The following is a 17292-nucleotide window of genomic DNA, read 5'->3' on the forward strand; positions in this document are numbered from 1 at the left end:
GAAAGAAAAAACAACGAGGGGGGGGGTTTAACGGCAGCGATAGGGAGAGAGGGTGATGCCTCCAGGGTGGACCGTGGAGCGCCTCCCTAGCACGTGACTGAAGTTGTTGCCGCGTCAAGATCATATACCGACATCCTTCAGATATTTTGGTTTAGGTTCATTTTATCTCTCTTCTATTTAGCGAATGGGTTGCACCATTTCAATCAACTCATACACACATACCAGAGAATGTTGGCAGCTTCGATGTAGCCTTCACCTGAAGCCATGCCATCGGATATTGAGATGGGAGATGCTGATCAGCAGTCAGAAAATGGCTCCGTGACAACCTCTGAAAGTAGTCAAGCGGATGAATACGATGTTGAAGAAATTCTCGCCGAGAAGGGTCAAAAGAAAAAGAAGGTTTATCTGGTCAAGTGGCTGGGATATCCCGTATATCGATCATCATGGGAACCGAGGTCTTCTTTCCACAATGATGCGCCTTTGAACGATTGGGAAGCTAAGCTAGCCAAAATCAAAGCCAAACAATTGCCTCCATTCGATGTCAAAGCATTTGAAAAGGATGTAAAACGTCGTGAAAATGAGACGCAGGCACGCAGACAAGCTCGCCGACGCAGAAGAGAAGCTCATCAAATAGAAAACCAACTGGCCCTAAAGTCTACCCTATTTTCGGATGATGAGGATTCGGGTCCGAATCAGTCAGATCAGAATCAAATGCCTGAACCACCTTTGTCTTGGGGGGGAAGTTGATAAAGAAGCAGCCCTGTTTGTGTCCACTGACAGCTCATATTCTGATGATTCATCTGATGATTCATTTGACGATACCTCTGGCGATGATTCTGAAGCATTAGCTTCAACCACGTTGGCCCACTCTCACAGTCCTCCAGGTGGCTCTAAACACCTCAGATCTACCACTGAACTTCCTGTTGGTTCAGAAAAGCCAACAGAAAGTGCGCCGAGACCTGCGCTTAACGTTTCTCGGACCACTCCAGGTCTCAATCAAGTCGCTTCCAAGACTGCCCAAAACCCCCAACACACTACATCCACACCCAAGTCTGGAACTGCTGGAAATCCTGCAGAACATCAAACGTCTTCCCGCAAGGTTTCCACCTCGATTAAAGTTCCACCAAACAGAGCTATAAACGCACCCGCTCGCCCACCAGTCGTCTTGGCTGGGTTCGGGGATATGAGCGCTGCCCCTGCCAGAGATCCGAGTCATCATACGAATACCAAGTGGTACTCTCGAGAATCAAGATGGGGAAGCGATCGAGCGCCTAATGCCAGCGATCTGCAGCTTTTCAAGCCAAGTGACGCCACTTCTTTGAGAAATCCGCCAGTAAATGCAAGCTCAGTCCCAACCCAAGCCCTCAGTGAGCAATCAAGTGATCTAGGTATTATTGCACCGCAAAGTAGTAACTTGACGAATGCTCCTTCACATGAAACAAATGAGACAACCCAATGCCAGCCTGCGACAAATACCGTTGAGGCAATAAGCTCGCCGCAAATGAATTCCGCCAGAATAAATCCTAGGGCCACCGGTCCTAATATTGGATCCCCTGCTTTACATGAAGGCGAAGACCACCAAGGATCCTCCACAAAAGATCCTAGGCGAAGTATCCAGGCACCCGCGAGACGGCCAGCACTGGACCCCTATCGGCCATCGGCGACCCAGTCAGCAGAGAACCGTTCACCAGTAGATAGTCATGAACCAGCAGAAAATCGCAATCGACCTTTGGCGCCTCCGTTATCCCCGACTCAACGAACAGCGGCTGCGCCAGTCAGTCCCCACCGCAACTCGGTACCCCCCTAGAGCTTCATCTATTGGGGGTCGTTTCAAGGACACTCGAATCCAGAGTCAAGGTCATCATACAAACTATGCCGTCCGCGGAGGACAGTCATCAGCGAATGAGCTGATATCGCGAATGCCAGTCGGAAATCCTGGGGAAGACGCTGTGCTTCTGTCCAAGGGACACTTTTGGAACAGAAAAGAGGTTTATGCACATATATTCTTCGGACCCGAGAAACATTTCGTTGGCCAGGTCAGGATTTGCGGCATGCCTTGGGAATTTCGAAACAAACTTCTTCGAATGAAGTCAGGTCCGCGGGGAACTCTCAACATGTGGTTCAAGGAAATCTGCAATGTGGAACAATATACTGGACTATGTGATCTTTGTCCTGGGGTAATTTGATTCATTCCATGTCCATACCACTTCATACACTGACATCCAACTAGGCTGAAGGAAACAAATTATTCGCGACTTGTTGGATGATTGGTTTTAAAGATACCAACCCCGAACTATTTCGCTTGGCCCAGAATCTGGGGCAACGACAGATCATTGCCATCTGTTCTCCCCCGAGTCGGAAGGATGGGGTAGCGTGGCTTTTACATTCTCGCCTGTCATCTGCGTTCGACTTTCTCGCTCCACGACCTGGGGTAATTCCAGACAACACTCCTCTTGTATTATCTGTCCGGGCTTCCATGCCCCCAGTATCCATTCTGCAAAGCCTGTACAAAGAGCGCGTTGGCATGCGAACCCCAGATTCTGCTGATACTCCTTTTGATTTTGGAGAGTCTCCGAGTCATACACCTGCTACCGAACTCCATCCAAGCGCACCCCAAGAGCGGCAACTCAGTGAAGGACCAGAATATCTCTTCGGCAGAATCCCAAGTGGGGCACATCAAGAAATCTATGACTCTGGATTCTTCTCTTCTCAACTGAAGATCACAATCGAAAGACTGGCCAGACTCAAAGACTCCTCAAAGGCAGAGAACTTCTTCCTCCACTTTCCGGACGTCGAGGGAAATGAAGAAATGTGCATCATGCGAGAGTGGCTGAAGAGCAACGATATGATCGTTTACACAAATCTTGATCCGAGTGGCTGGAACAGATTTTTGAGGAACAGTAGATGCGGCGTTGTCGTTGTAAGTCACTTTTGCACCCATTGTTTACTACTCAAAAGGTACAATTCTCATTCGTTACAGTTCCATGATTCGTTCACCGACTTCCATTCATTACGGCCATGCATTGGCAAATGTGTTCTGATGCATGAATTATTCAACGTCTGGAGCATTCGCATTCATGGCAAAATCCAGCGGACGGATTCACGTGGCCTTCGCATAGACACTCACAGCCAGCGCCTTTTCTCAAGCGGTGGCTTAATCCTCATTTCTGAGGACATCTTTCGAGACTTGAAGATAACCTCTATTCTAGTCTATTGGTTCTTCTACTTTTGCAGAGAAAAAGATAACCAAGGCTGGAAACTAGTTCTCCCTCCGAATACCTGGAAACGCCTGCAACGAAGACTCCAGGATTCCACAAATGACGAGGAAACCTGCCTTTTGTTATCCATCATTGCTTGGATCAAGAGGAATAACTCGATCGATGTGAAGTTTCCCTACTTCCGGGAAGAAAGTCTGAGTCCTAGTCGGATTGATGAAGTGAACACCAACATCGTCTCCTTGCCCATAGCCGGATATGGATCGCGCTCGGAGAATGATTCTCCGTCGATTCCCAGGGGTCTGTCGCAACAAGAAAGAGATATGGATCATCTGGCTGAAACATTTGCGGGCTGGGCTTTGACAAAATCTGATTGCTTTCGACGAATGTTCATTCTTTCATCTGTCAAATTGCCAACTCTGCGAGAACGCTGGCAAAACTGGGGCCATCTCGTTCTTTACGAGCCTGATGACTTCTTCAAATTATTCAAAATTCGCGAAGAAGCCATCATGCGATACGTTCGGGGAGAGGAAACCAGCCAACCAAGCAATAAATCTGCCAGATCATCTCTTCCGTCTCACCCATTCCATCCAGAAACTGCTACTACTCCAGCAGATTCCCCAGCCGTTGCCGGGCCCGGAGACCACTGGAAATCTCCCTCGAAACTTCATTCCACCAGTGCATTCAAATGAGTCAATCGACTTTTGGCCCATATTCACCTGGGCAGTCTCCTGTCTTCTTCCAGGGAATCAACTTATGAGGGGCTAGTCTACTGTACATTACTCTCTACTTACCATTAGCATTCTAGGCGCTAGGAATTTTCTCTGGTGGTCAGTATGATAATTTTGCATGCTATGAATTATGAAATTTAAGAATTGAAGAAACGAATTAGGCATCCAATAATACTGTTGGTTTTTTCTTCTTTGGAAACAAAATATTGAATCAAAGATAGAATACAGATACGAACGTAGCATACATCCAAGAGTTCGAAGAGTATTTATGAATTGCCAGATACTTTTTTGAGATTAATCACTAAAAGAATTTTGCCTTGACGCCTGAGCAGACCATGATATCGTCGCATCAAATATACATGTAGTCGAAACATCCAACAAGGAGAGAACTGCAGAAAGAGTTCGACGCCCTTAAACCCCACAGGACGCTCATGCGAAGAGTTCCCGCACACCCAGAGCATTGGGCTTGCGCGAGGAGTTGTCGGTCAATCCCAGATCCGTCCGCTTGGCCACACGGTCTGTCTGGGTGTCTCTGCGGGACGCATAACGGCCAGCCTTGTTCAAACGAATCTCGCGACGAACCTGGTTGGGGCTGACATACTCCTTGTTCTCATAGATGACGGGGCCACCGAAGCTGCCCTCCAAGATAACGATGGGAGTCAGAACAAAACGGGGTCCGATCTCCACTAAAGAAACCTCCGGCAGGCCAGCATCCTTGCCCTTGGGGACAGGCTTGACAGTTGCCTCGCCGTCCTTCTTGACACCACCACTCTCCGACTCGCGGATCTCATAAACGCGGATCCAGATCTTTCCATCAACACCGAAAATACCGATGATACGGTCGACGAAAGGTTTCATACCCTTGACACCTCGCTTAGGAACGCAGAAAATTCCACGCAGCATCTCACGGACTAGAGACCGATACTCGTTACCGGGGGCGCCGGCGCCCATGTCCGGTCCTTGCTCATCGAAAGACTTGTCAAATACCACGAGACCTCGACCACCCTTCAGACAGTTGCCCGCAAATCCAGCACCAAGCTCGCCCATGGTGTGTAGGTTGTTCAGATGGAACTTGATTGTGGGGCCATTGGGAGGGCGCGCAAGCCAGAGGTAAAGATCTTGACCGTTCTTGCGGGCCTCGAGGAAGAAAATCATGTTGCAGGAGTGCAGGTCGGCCAATGAGTTAAGCAAAAGGTTGTAGCCGGCGGTCTTCTTCTTTGTGTCGAGTTTAGTCTCTTTATGGGTATGCGGGAGAAGTGCGCAAAGATCTGCCATGAGGTGTCGGTGACTGCCAATTTGATTGCGAGGTTAGCTATGCTCGATACCAATATGGAAAAAAATGCAAGCGAAGATAGAAAGGCCTACCGATGTGTGACACCGCGCGATGTCAAAATAAGAACGCGAGTCTTTGGCATAAATCCCTGAGCAAGCTGCTTCTTTGCTGCAGCGATGCGGTCCTCTTCTTCCTCATCCTCTTCGCTATCGGTGGTGTCGTCGGCGTCGTTCAGGAGCTCCTCGATTTCCATATCCATCTCTTCGTCCAAGCCCTCCACTGGCTGGCGCGCCTTCTTTTTCGAAACGGTTTTGTACACTGCCGCCATTGTGAGTTGTAATTATCAATGGAGGAAATTGTTAGATAAAATGGAGCCGCCGCTGAGAAAAGTTAATGGCAGAATAATTTTTAGATCTTCACCGCCCTAAGGTATAATATCACGTGATACCAAAAAGGCCCACCGTATATCAATCAGTCCAATCAACTGTACAACCCGATCTATACTTGGATGTTGAGTATACATGAACCCCTTTGGCTTCAAAGCTCGCGGTACTTTTGCCTCAACCATTCTTATCCCCTTATTCAAGAGGAGTCTTCTTTGCGGATTTCAAAATTTGGTCGCAGACAAATGGATTCAGAGATTGTACACACTGGTTTGTGTCTCTTCAAAGGTACGATTGGCATTTTTTCTAAGTCTCGATTTTCTCGAATTGCCCTCCATGTACCTCATATTTAGCACTGTTGTAGATCTCCATATCTACTCTGGATTCAACGCCCGACCAAGCCCCGAGAAGCCCTCTTGGGACACTTTGATACCTGCCACTCGATTGGCAAAGCTGAGCTTTTGTGAAACATCCCATTCTGCCTCTTTGCAATTCATGGCGTACAGTATTCCAGCGACAAATGTATCTCCTGCTCCAATCGGACTAGAAATTTTAATGAGCGATCCCATCGCTTAGCAAGGTAAAAAGGAAGCGGAAACTCACTCTATCACCTTGAAGCCCTCTCTTGTGTAAGCTGCGATGTGCACAAACTTGCCCGTGGCTGGTTCTAAGGCACCTGCGCCATCTTGCCCCCAAGTGCAAAGAAGGAGTGACCTAGTATTTGCCTGGTAATTTAGCATTTGTCCACTTATTTATGAGGTTATGGGTCAGCTTTTTACGCATTCGGTGTTTGAGTATATTGCTCTCTTAAGCATGACTCTATAGATGAATATCCTTTATCCTTGGGGTGAGTTAGCAATTATTTGCAGCAGAGATAATAGATGATGTAGGGTGGATCTTAACCCACAATCGCCCATGACTTCGAGTAGAAAACCACATTTGCTGCTCTTGCTAGATCCTCGAGGCCTGTCCGGCCAGGCCTTTCTACCTCGACGCTAATACGAACAGACGGATAATTTCTCCGAAGATGCTCTATGCATGGAAGGATCACTTTCGGTATCCTGCCCTTGAAGGGTGTTAGGAAATCAAGTCAATACAGACAATGCCCCGAAATATATTTCCAACTGCGATGATTCGTAGCACTTTTCTCAAGCATTCGACGTACCTCGAAATGAAACCAGGTGGCATCAGGTGCCAACTCATTTATGACATGAGTCAATTCCGCTACCGTCATATCCGGAAGCTCATTGTAGTTCACAATTGTGCGGCTACCGGTTGACTGGCTCTTAATGATATAACTTGAGGCCGGCTCGTCAAAGCCTTCTCGGTAAAAGGAATTGCCTACACTGATGTGTGGTTCAAGTTCTGATATTATCTGTTGTGAGGCAACGGATGATCTGGCAGGGAGAATCGTGACCAAATTCATGGTAAGGTCTTGGGAATATGTATTTGCTAATTGGTGCAGTACCTCGAGGGTGTTGGGACAGTTCCCACCCCGCCGTTTCGAAATCTGCGAGGCACGTAGCTTTTCATCTTCTTCTGGACAATATGGAGTACTGCAAATATATATATGTGTGTGTAAGTGTCCAATAAATATCGAGCTTCATGCATCGTAGTTGTCCCGTTTGAGCTGGGCAGAGATCTTGCATACGTCAATATAGTGTCCACATAAAGAGCACCAATAGCAACGATGGACATTATTTCATTTCCTAATGAGCTTGGTCCAGTGATATGTTGTACGTGAGCATTGGCTGTTTTGGTAGAAGAGACGGGTTGGCTCTGTCCCAATCGAAATCGGCCGACGTCTATCAAGAGGACAGATTAGTCATGAAACCGGGTTCGTTTGTTGTGCCCTAACGTCATGCGACGAGATGGAGAACGACAAGTGAAATCCCCAGTAGATTAATTGGCGCATAAAGAGATTCACCGGCAGCTTTCTTTGAGCCTTATTGTATCTGCATAGAAGTAGATATCAGAATCCACGAAGTGCGTCTTGGGGTAGTTCCACCCCCGCGGAGATAAAGGTATATAACGGAGGTACTGTGCCATGTTGGTATGTAGATAGTACTATTGCTTACGTAGTAGGTATTGCTGAGTACCTACTAGGTAATCTCATCTAGGCGTGCAGTAGTCTAGGGGATTGAAGTTGAAAATTTCCAAAGTCACTAAAAGCCAGGTCAGTTTCATGATCGCAAAGTTCACCAGCATCCGAGTGGAGTTGTCCGCTTACCTTCGTAGCCAGAGCTCCAGTTAGTACGATCTCATGGTTTTCAAAAGGCTGAGGGCAGTGGACTGGTAGCAGTATATTCCAGCTTCCTGGACAGCAAGCGAACACCAGGGCTGTAGTTACCCGGACATTGGTTGAGCGTAGGATCTTTGTCGTTTAGTTCGTTTGATATCTGCCAGTGCCACACCCCAGTACGATCAATACAAGTAGGATCGTATAATGAATGCTGTCTTTGAATTGAACGCCAGCAAGGGCATAAATATCCCCCCAGCCGGGTTCACGAGGAGAGCAAAACGCCCCCCCCCCCAGTTTCTTCTAACAATTCAGAACTGGTCCAACCTGATTGGATGAAAGTGATCACAACTTCGCGAACGTCCTGAACTATACACCATGGTCCAACGAACGAAGGTACTAGACACCGAAGGCACGACCCCCAAGTTTCTCTTCTCCATAATAAAGCAGCTCGATCTGAAATCGGTGAGTGTCCCGTGTAGACGAAATACCAAGGACTGACCGACCTGACATTTGCCGATTAGATTGACTGGAACAAGGTTGCGCAAGATCTCGAAATTTCCAATGGGCATGCTGCTAGGATGCGCTATTCCAGGTTTCGCGTGCAGATGGATGGTCCCAGCCGAGCTTCCAGAGTCACCAAGAAGAAGAACACCAAGAAGGGTGGTATCAAAGGGAATGCACAGATCCCATTTCCTCACGTTTGTCCTGGTGTTATTCCGAAGCTGGATGCTTCCGATTGTGTGCCCCAGAAAAGCTCGTTGGTAAAACGCGAAAATGGCGGCCCAATGATTCCAAATGGTCAAAAGATCCCTGATGTACCTGAAAGCTTCTACATCTCGCCTATGATGGCAGCTCCTGGAGTGGCTTATCCGTATGTGCCATCCTATACCCACCAAGAAATACCATTCTCCATTGGCACTGGGATGATGCCAACAGGCTATCCAATATCGGGCTCAAATTTTGCATCTTTGAACGGTTCCCCAATGTCGCCATTGCTCCAACATGACGTTTTCGGTAATCTCGATCGATGCATGTCCAATTCGATCTTGAACAGCTCCCCAACCATTAACTGGGAGCACCAACCGCCCGTTCAACCTGAAAAGAACTTGTCAGTTTCATCGCACGTAAAACTCGAGAACCAGACCGAGCAGATTGACCATTAGGATGAGCTCCTGCCTGACCTGTCGGTCAAAAGAGAGGCAAGCGTTCAAGGGAGCACGTCTCCAGGAGTATGAAGAAAGGGTGGGACTTGCCACGGATGGGGTGAATTCGCCGTGTTGATCTTCTCAAGTTTCGTTGTAGAATCTCGGCGGATGTAATGTATCTGGGTTAAGGTGATGCGTCTGGGTTGATGGCTGAACAAGCTGTTCACGATGTGGCCTATGCTGTGCTGCTGGGAGACCACTTCGTGCGCGCAAAATTGTTGTAGTGAGCGAAGTCGACGGGGAAAGAGGAAGGTAAAGAACAAAAGAGAAGATGGAGACCGGGGAATTCATATTCAATGATGGAATGATCATCACCAGATCTTTGCCTGTAGGTATTGGATAGATCTAGGTTCATCCTTTGGCAAATCAAATCCGTGACCATTGATTAAATAGTTAGAGAACATAGTCACTATATTGTGAATATCAAAATTCTCTCATCTAGTGATAGTTGTGCAATAATTGTCTGTGTATACCAGAAATTCCTTGAATGAGAGTGTTAAGTGTTTGTAGGGTAAACATAGATTGGTTAAACAGCCATAGAAGGTGACTTTGCATGGGTGAGGCGCGGCTCTTCCGCGTGCTCTCGACCCGGTTTACTTCACATCCTCTCTTGACTTCCCCCAATACTGCCACTCTATCCATCGTTATCTTTCACCCATATTTCACCATCAACCTTTATCCTTCGTGATTTTCATATCAAACAACATTCTACTGAGATCACAAAGCGTTCTTTCCTTCACTTTTTGTCACTTGAAATTCAGAACCATCAAGTGAAGTGACCAATCATGACCCAAAAGATACGCTGGACCCCCAGCGCTGACCAGACTGTAAGTCCACCCTTATGAATAGAAGCTTAGGAGCATATGATACTCTTCACTCCGATTTTGGAGATGATTGTCGTGCTTGGTGGGCTATGGGCTATCGAGAAATACAGACTGACGCACCTGAGCCCAGCTGCTACTGAAGATCCTGGAGACACATGAGCTAAGCGTCGATACCAACAAGGTTGCTGCAGCATGGCGTAAGATATACCATCCCATTTCCCATGCTTCTTCAATCCCACAGAGCATGTTGTATGAAGGTTGGGTGATCATCAGCTAATAGACATGCAGCTGGAGAAGAGGCAGCACGCCCAACTCCCCGGGCCATCAAAGAGAGGATTGCAAAAATCAAGGAACTCAACAAGACTGCTGCCTGTGCTAGTTCTAACGCGACTGATTCTCCATCCTCTGGCCCTAAGCTCCCTGCCAGCAAAGTCGTCAAAAACTCAACCCCTGCGAAGCGCGGCCGAAAGAAGAAGAACGTCGACCCTCCTGCAAAGACCGAGCCTCCTACGAAGTCTGAGCCTCCTGTGAAGACCGAGGTTGACACGAAGACCAGAATTGTTGTTGAGGACGACTCTCATGTTAAGGCTGAAGATTCCTCTGAAGACGAGCAAAAGGTACCACCAGTTCATGATGTCGCCGAGGAACCCAAAACTCCCGAGGAGCTCGATGATTGGCTCAACCTCAATATCGACGCCTAAGCTTCATTCAACTCTTCTATCTGATCTCACCAAATGAGCATGCACATACTGTGATGTGATTACGGAGTCTGGGGAGGTTACCGTTCACAATCTGCTGATATTCCCTTTGCTCTGATAGTTTACCAGCGTGAGAAGCACCTTGCTGCAACGTTTGCTTTGGTTTTTTCTTCTCCAAGACCTGTGTCGGCTATGATGATTCTCTTGTCAGTAGTCACATGGCCTGGATATCGTTTTCTTTCCATGTCGAATATTGTGAATCATGCGTGTAATGGGACATAGGAGGAGGAACAAAGGGCTGGATTTGTTGTACGGGGCGTTGAATTTGTGATGATTATTGTTTGTTCGTGTTCTCTTTCCCAAAGATACCCCTGAAAATAAAGTCACACTCCCCAGACATGTCGTCTTCATATTGAACAGTAGGAAACTTGCCTAAGCAAGGCATCAATCACCCTAGTAGCGGAAGTTGCTAATATCAGTACACATGCCGATTAATGGCGCTCACAAGTTAGAATATGAATGGAGTGCAAATACGATGTAAATTGCTAGATATCTCTGGACTTTGTTCGTCTAGTCGCTGACACATCCCTACGTAAGGCAACAATACTTTGCATGATGCATCAAAGAAAGCCACCGAATCAGCAGGATGTCCTTCTTTTCTCTTCTTTTTGTTGAAAATGAAGAAAAGGAAAGAAGGACGTAAGAAAAGGATGGGGGAAAAAAGAAAAATCCAAAGAACAAGATGAATGAGAAAAGCAGCAGGCCCCGATAATCAACGATACGTCAATCAAACCTCAAGCCTGGCGGGCCTCGGGTTTCAAAATTGATGAAGCGAGAGGGCTTTCAGACATATGCATCCTTGTCACTCTCAGACTTCAAGTCGTCCTTCTGTTCAGGAATACCATTGGCGGTCTTGGAATCAGCAACTTTCTGCTTTGGCTTAGCCTTTGAGACCTTAATGGAAGTAGAACGCTTGGTCTTTGGAGTTGACGGAGACTTTGGCGGATTCGTGCTTGTTTTTCCTGAGCCTGCATGACTAGCCCTTTCTCTGAGGCGTTGGACTCGATGCTTGACAGCGCTGACAGTGCATCCTTGTTCAGCATTTAGCGGAAATTTTATGCCAAATCAAAGTACAGTCGAAAAGAGCTTGATTGAGATAGACGAGAGGAATAACTAACCGTCGCCCATGAAATCAGCAACACTCTGGTAATTGATTGTGCTGCTCTCAACGATGCCGATGAGGAGCTTGTCTGATTAGCATTCGTCTTCCTTGAATGGAGTCCTCTCATGTGCAAATCATGATTGGCAAGATGGGAGGGAATCATATATGGGTAGAAATACCTTTGCGTCGGCCTGAGAGTCCCAAGTGATAGGCATTGTGATTACTTGATTGGGGGTTGAGACGGATTGTGTGTTGAGAGATATCAGATGAACGATATGTTTGCTTGGAGTTTGTGGATCTCGATAAATGGTAGCCGTAACGTGAACAGGCGATGCAAGTTCGAAGTGAATGGGTTGAAAGGTTGAAGAAGTAAGCCGAGTGAATGTGAAGAAGTGAAGCCAAGAAGGATTGTGGATGAAAAGACTCGTGACAAGATCACACACGGGGGCCAGTACTGAGATCAATGTCACCTCAGCGAATCTTACTAGCAAGCATGAAGACCGAGAATGTCTCAGAGCATCCACGGGCATCCATCAACGCTCTCATAATTCTTCTAGGGCTGGCCATCCATTGACGGTACAGAGCAGATTATTGCGGCTTGAGAGAGCTACGACAGTCTATAATTAGAGAATCCATACTACGGCCCATGTCTCTGTATCTGTCCATTGTACATCCAATACATCTTCTTCTCTGCTCTCTTCCCTGCCCTGTTCCCTACCCTGTCTCTTCCTGCAGGTCAAAGCCAAATTACGGACTTATTGCAATGTGGCGGCTATTAACTGCCGCAGAGCCCACAAGCCCGGCTGACAGCCTGATAGTAAATTGGAAGACAATATCGCTATAGTACTTGGGCAACTAGTTCAAAAGAAAATAAAACAGCATATGCACGTAAGGGAATCTGGAAGGAAAATACATCAAAAGACCAAGCAACAGATGGAATAAAAGCACCATGAAAGTTCCAGCAAAGTATCTAATTGGGTATGTGTATAGGTGAGATATTATTTACGCTCTCAGGCGTAACGAACTGGTTACGGTGGACCAGAAGCAGGCGGTGTCGATGACCAGGGACCACTGATAAACTGGGGATCAGATGCTGCTGAGCGCAAGCCAGTGGGATTCGAAGCTCCCAATTGACTCTGATAGCCGGAGGAAGTACTATTTTGTAGCGAGTTCCCTGTACCCGGTGGATGGTGACCCCCCTTGTGAATAACCGACGTGCTGTGAAGAGGGAAGATATTGATGCATCCCTGCTTTCACGAGAGGATTCTGATACTCGCCCGCACCGGAATTGGTGACAGGCGCGGAGTAATCAATAGGCCCATAGCTCGTGCCTGACTGTGTTCGGGACATGTTTGCGGCTTGGTATTGGTTAAACAAAGGGGGAGGATATTGCTGATACCCCCGAGAAGGTTGTATGGTTACGTCAGAATATTGACTCGTCTGAGGCGGTAGAGCACCGAATTGCTGCGAGTGTGATCGAGACATTGATTGGACAGTCCTATTAGAGGTATTGCTCATATCATGGGGTGGGTGTATAGGCAATGACCCGTGTATTGACTGGCCGATTTCTCGGCTGAATGTGAAGTCACTTCCGGGTTGCGATGGATTCGAGGACTGTGATGATCGTGAAATAAACTCATTTGGAGATTCTCCTACGGTATGTGGTGTTGGGTAGCTTCTATACAATTGCTGGGGTATAGTGGAGCTGGATCCCGTGAATGCTGGGTCTGGAGGAGCATTTGACCCCAGAGATTGGCTTGGGTGCCACTGTGGTTCGGGTGGAGGTATAGCACCTCGATTTAAAAGGTTCGTCTGGGCCATGTTCGAGCCTTCATTATTTGATAGGTGTTGTGAGTGATGAGGGCTTGGTATAAACCCAATATCTGAACCGTGGGGTTGTTGTGTATACCCTCCGGCGTGCAGATGTGTAGCAGCCGTACTTCCACCCCATGGCATACCGGAAGAGCCTCCCGCAAGAGGCTGCTGTCTAGGATCAGATTCAAAATTGCCTTGTGTTGGATAATTAGTGGAAGAGCTGGAGCCATGATCTTGGTATGGCTGCTGCCAAGGCGATTAGCAAAATGGATCAGAAAAGACCCTGGAAAGATTGCCGCACCGATCCATAATGGTTCTGACTGGGTACAGCGTGCTGGTTGAAGCCATGCGGTATTTGATGAGGGGCTTGACTCGGAAACCAATCAGCTGTTGCTGAAGGTCCATATATCGATTGATCCAGCTGTCCATTCAACTGGCCATCAAGGGAGCTCTATCCCATCATCAGCGATACGCTTGAGAGATAGATGCATACTAAATGCGCAATTTTCTTACTGGAGCTCTCGCATTTATCCCGACAGGCTCAAACCGTCCCTCAAGTGTAGATCCTGGCCCTGCTACCTGAGGACTGTTCGTTGATGGTCGCGATGGTGGGTATGTGGGCCCTGTCCCGATGGATGTTGGCGTCGTTGAAGGCGTGAGAACAACCGGTTCGGTTGGTATTTCCCATTGTGACTTTCCAGTCGCTCGCTGTACGAAATACCATTTTCTCTGAACTCCCTCCCACTGCGGGAGCCTTCAAATGGACACTGTTAGCTGGGTACCAAGTGGGCATCAACAGGAAAGGGTCTTGAGTTACCATCCATCAGGCAGTTGGGGTGGCGGAGAGGATGGGCCTGCCGTATCAGCAGGAGCCTCTTGCGCCATTATTCAAATCCCCAAGAGATTAAAATCCGAGTCCGAGATGGAGTCAGTCAAGAGGAAAAATAGAGCAGCAGCGAAAACAGTTGAGGTGCCGAGGACAAGACGATCCTGTGGGGCCCCCGCGGACGTCCAACGTGGCTTGGCGATCGCGCTTACGAAGAGCTTCGATACGGTCAACTGATGGATGTACTAGTTGTTACTATAGGGAAGTCTGGAGTAAGTCTAGACCTGCGGAATCTGGACCAGAAATAAGAATTATTCTTTCATATCGCGTGAAAATCCCACCGGACAAAAGTTCATATGGTAAAAATACAAGAAATCCCTTTTGGCTCCGTCCTTTATCCTGTTAACCGCTGTATCCGACGCCGAACCCATAGCCACGCGAGTAATAGATAAGAATGGGAAAAAAGCAAAAATATCAAGGAAGAAGAGGTAGAACGGAAATGTGGTCAGGTGAATAAGGAAAAGGTGCTCGAAGAACCAAGAGGACATGCGCCTGTGAAAGACTACCAGGCATAACCACCACCACCGGCCTCATAATCTTCGCCATCCCAGTCCTCATCGCCACTTGCTTCGGAGTCCAAGAAGTCATTTTCGTTGAACTGCGTCTCACTAGGTCGCTGGTTATCAATGCGTATAAAGACCTCGTCGCACATTTTAGGCCGTTGTCTCTCTCCGTTCGGTACAAGGCTCTCGGGGACTGTGCGACCTGAAAGATCAAGAGAAGAGTCTGAGTCACTGTTTTGATTCTCAGAGATTTGAGCGATGCGCGCACTGTGACGCTTGGGTGCTGTGTCTGATGACTCTGGAAAGGGGGTCGGTTCTCGGCTTTTTGCATCCATGCCCCCGCGTTGAAACGTCTGATACAATTCAGGCACCCAGCAATCACGGAACCGAGCACGATCTCGCCATGACATGTCTAAAATCATACTGATAGAAAGGCGTCGGAGAGATGAAAGATAGGGCGCGACATTCAGAAGACTTGTTAGAAATATCTTAGCGCAGTCACTGTCTAGCTTTCGAAGACATGTCATTTCGATTTCTCTTAGCGTACTTGGCCAAGTTGGCTCAATAGAAGGCTCCATAATAGACTCAAAGTGAGGATTCGTGTCGTTATGAGGAGATGCATCATATAAGTTTCCATCGAACTTGACTTTCTCTAGAGCAGGGCAGTGGTCGGCAAGGTTAGCCGCCCACATCAGATCCAGATGTCGGTTATGATTCAAATACAACTCCCGAAGGTGACTGCCTCGGGTTTTCAGAAAGGAATCAACATATGGAGAGAAAATTCGGTCACAGTTCGTAATAGTGATAGAGCGAAGTGCTGAAGGCAACTGGAGCAACAGCCGATCCGTGAGCAGGCTGCATTCTACAAACTCGAGACGTTCAAGATCTGGCAACACGTTGAGTGCAGAGGCTAAAGCATCTTCCTGTTCTGGAGTATCCTTTCCCTTGCGATCCCCAAGGTGTAACAACTTGACCTCCTTCAGCCTTTGGAAGGCCGAGCGTTGGTGCTGCTTTAGCATGAATGGGAGAAGATCGGCGAGATTCAGAAAGCGAGAATTCCAATCCCAAGCACGAAGTCGAATACCTGTCGAGTCCATGGCTTCAAACAAGTAGTCTGAGTATGTCCACTTCGACAGGGGGATATCGGATGGTTGGTAGCCGAGAGTAAAATCTTCTTGGTGATAAAGACGTACGGCGTGTACCTGAGGGATCTTTTGAATCAATTGCGTGAGATCAAAATATCCCAACACTGGCCCACTCTTATAGCGAAGAACATCGACATCCACATGAAGTTCTTTGATCTTTCCAGCATAGTTGATCAATAGAGACTCACGTGGGATGGAGAGTAAATTCACCAGTGCATGGCATTTGTAGGAGGGGAAGAGTGGTGGACAATAGTAAAGTGCTGCCAGGGCTGGTTCTTGAAATTCACGACACAGGCAAGCAACATTGACAAGCCATCTGGCCACATCACTTCGCGCTTCCCATTTTTCATTGGAAGCAGGATAGGTCGCCTGCAGAAGAATTTCGAAAAGAATGTGGTAAGGTAGTGTTTGCCATGGCGGGATAACACGAGTAAGGTCATCGAGCAGTTCGGAGCAGTATTTGGCTCGTTTCCCGGGAACTGAGGATGTATGCTTTGACCGATCCCGTTGTCGTCGCTTGGTGCCAGCGAAAGTGTTCTCACGTTGGTTGGTACTCGAGGAGCGAGTCACGGCGGTTCGGGCCCGGCGCGTCGATCGAACGGGACGAGAGACGTTGCGAGCCGGTGCTTGTGTGTTTGTTTGGTATCCTTGACCTCCACCTGGGCCATCCTCCGGCTCGATTGAATCATCATCTGATACATTATCCGACGGTTCACGGTAAGAAGGACGTTGGACGTTGGAACGAGACCGAAGGGATGCTGCTGATTGAAGTCGTGAACCAGTTCCGGAACGTCCCCCAGTTTCACTGGCATCGTCATCAGAAGACGTCGATTCATGATAAGTCTCAACTTGAGTCCGGCTGCGGCGCGTAGGCCGGCTGGACGTTGAAGGCCCACTCGACCGTGGGGGTACCATGATTGAGCTGAGATTGCGCTATCCCACTACCAGTGACAGCAAAGCCTGGTCTTCGAGCTTAATATGACATGAGATAAGTAATCTTTAGTCTGGCCTTGTCTTCTTAATGACGAGCAAGAGGAATTAGCAGAAAAAGCAGATTGCGGCAATTCTGAAAGTCTTCAAGAAACTGGGAGACGGCGGGACGGCAGCCGCGATCGGCGCTATCGATAAGCAGACGCGTTGGCGCGCCTCCTGGAATAGGATATATGACGTGACTTTGTATCACGTGATTATGTCTATCCAATGGATTTAG

General features: G+C 47.8%; 9 protein-coding genes across 9 annotated transcripts; 3 read left to right on the forward strand and 6 right to left on the reverse strand.

Moving 5' to 3' along the window:
• Window positions 1-264: 264 nt before the first annotated feature.
• On the forward strand, window positions 265-3907 carry N7469_004692 (uncharacterized protein; the record flags this gene model as incomplete). The annotated part of the gene is made up of 5 exons (XM_056643612.1): window positions 265-685; window positions 744-1367; window positions 1699-2177; window positions 2231-2920; window positions 2981-3907. The coding sequence occupies 5 exons, from the start codon at window positions 265-267 to the stop codon at window positions 3905-3907; spliced, it is 3141 nt and encodes a 1046-aa protein (XP_056503024.1).
• Window positions 3908-4375: 468 nt separating this feature from the next.
• On the reverse strand, window positions 4376-5547 carry N7469_004693 (ribosome biogenesis protein BRX1; the record flags this gene model as incomplete). Its single annotated transcript, XM_056643613.1, has 2 exons — window positions 4376-5234; window positions 5312-5547. The coding sequence occupies 2 exons, from the start codon at window positions 5545-5547 to the stop codon at window positions 4376-4378; spliced, it is 1095 nt and encodes a 364-aa protein (XP_056503025.1).
• Window positions 5548-5976: 429 nt separating this feature from the next.
• N7469_004694 (pfkB family kinase) lies at window positions 5977-7300 on the reverse strand (the record flags this gene model as incomplete). The annotated part of the gene is made up of 6 exons (XM_056643614.1): window positions 5977-6145; window positions 6206-6316; window positions 6382-6443; window positions 6510-6668; window positions 6768-7158; window positions 7254-7300. The coding sequence occupies 6 exons, from the start codon at window positions 7298-7300 to the stop codon at window positions 5977-5979; spliced, it is 939 nt and encodes a 312-aa protein (XP_056503026.1).
• A 919-nt stretch (window positions 7301-8219) lies between these two features.
• Window positions 8220-9007, forward strand: N7469_004695 (uncharacterized protein; the record flags this gene model as incomplete). Its single annotated transcript, XM_056643615.1, has 2 exons — window positions 8220-8306; window positions 8366-9007. 2 exons carry the CDS (start codon window positions 8220-8222, stop codon window positions 9005-9007), a joined length of 729 nt encoding a protein of 242 aa, XP_056503027.1.
• An 827-nt stretch (window positions 9008-9834) lies between these two features.
• On the forward strand, window positions 9835-10574 carry N7469_004696 (uncharacterized protein; the record flags this gene model as incomplete). Its single annotated transcript, XM_056643616.1, has 3 exons — window positions 9835-9876; window positions 10004-10070; window positions 10162-10574. 3 exons carry the CDS (start codon window positions 9835-9837, stop codon window positions 10572-10574), a joined length of 522 nt encoding a protein of 173 aa, XP_056503028.1.
• Window positions 10575-11414: 840 nt separating this feature from the next.
• N7469_004697 (uncharacterized protein) lies at window positions 11415-11948 on the reverse strand (the record flags this gene model as incomplete). Its single annotated transcript, XM_056643617.1, has 3 exons — window positions 11415-11662; window positions 11750-11816; window positions 11913-11948. The coding sequence occupies 3 exons, from the start codon at window positions 11946-11948 to the stop codon at window positions 11415-11417; spliced, it is 351 nt and encodes a 116-aa protein (XP_056503029.1).
• Window positions 11949-12888: 940 nt separating this feature from the next.
• N7469_004698 (uncharacterized protein) lies at window positions 12889-13083 on the reverse strand (the record flags this gene model as incomplete). Its single annotated transcript, XM_056643618.1, has 1 exon — window positions 12889-13083. The coding sequence occupies one exon, from the start codon at window positions 13081-13083 to the stop codon at window positions 12889-12891; it is 195 nt and encodes a 64-aa protein (XP_056503030.1).
• Window positions 13084-13988: 905 nt separating this feature from the next.
• N7469_004699 (WW domain-containing protein) lies at window positions 13989-14433 on the reverse strand (the record flags this gene model as incomplete). Its single annotated transcript, XM_056643619.1, has 3 exons — window positions 13989-14021; window positions 14062-14302; window positions 14366-14433. The coding sequence occupies 3 exons, from the start codon at window positions 14431-14433 to the stop codon at window positions 13989-13991; spliced, it is 342 nt and encodes a 113-aa protein (XP_056503031.1).
• A 503-nt stretch (window positions 14434-14936) lies between these two features.
• On the reverse strand, window positions 14937-16997 carry N7469_004700 (uncharacterized protein; the record flags this gene model as incomplete). The annotated part of the gene is made up of 1 exon (XM_056643620.1): window positions 14937-16997. One exon carries the CDS (start codon window positions 16995-16997, stop codon window positions 14937-14939), a length of 2061 nt encoding a protein of 686 aa, XP_056503032.1.
• Between the last annotated feature and the right edge of the window lie 295 nt (window positions 16998-17292).

This window comes from Penicillium citrinum (genome assembly GCF_028827155.1).
Source record: "Penicillium citrinum strain IBT 23319 chromosome Unknown utg000003l:1.0-4596430.0:1.0-4598250.0, whole genome shotgun sequence".
Classification (NCBI taxonomy): Eukaryota; Fungi; Ascomycota; class Eurotiomycetes; order Eurotiales; family Aspergillaceae; genus Penicillium; species Penicillium citrinum.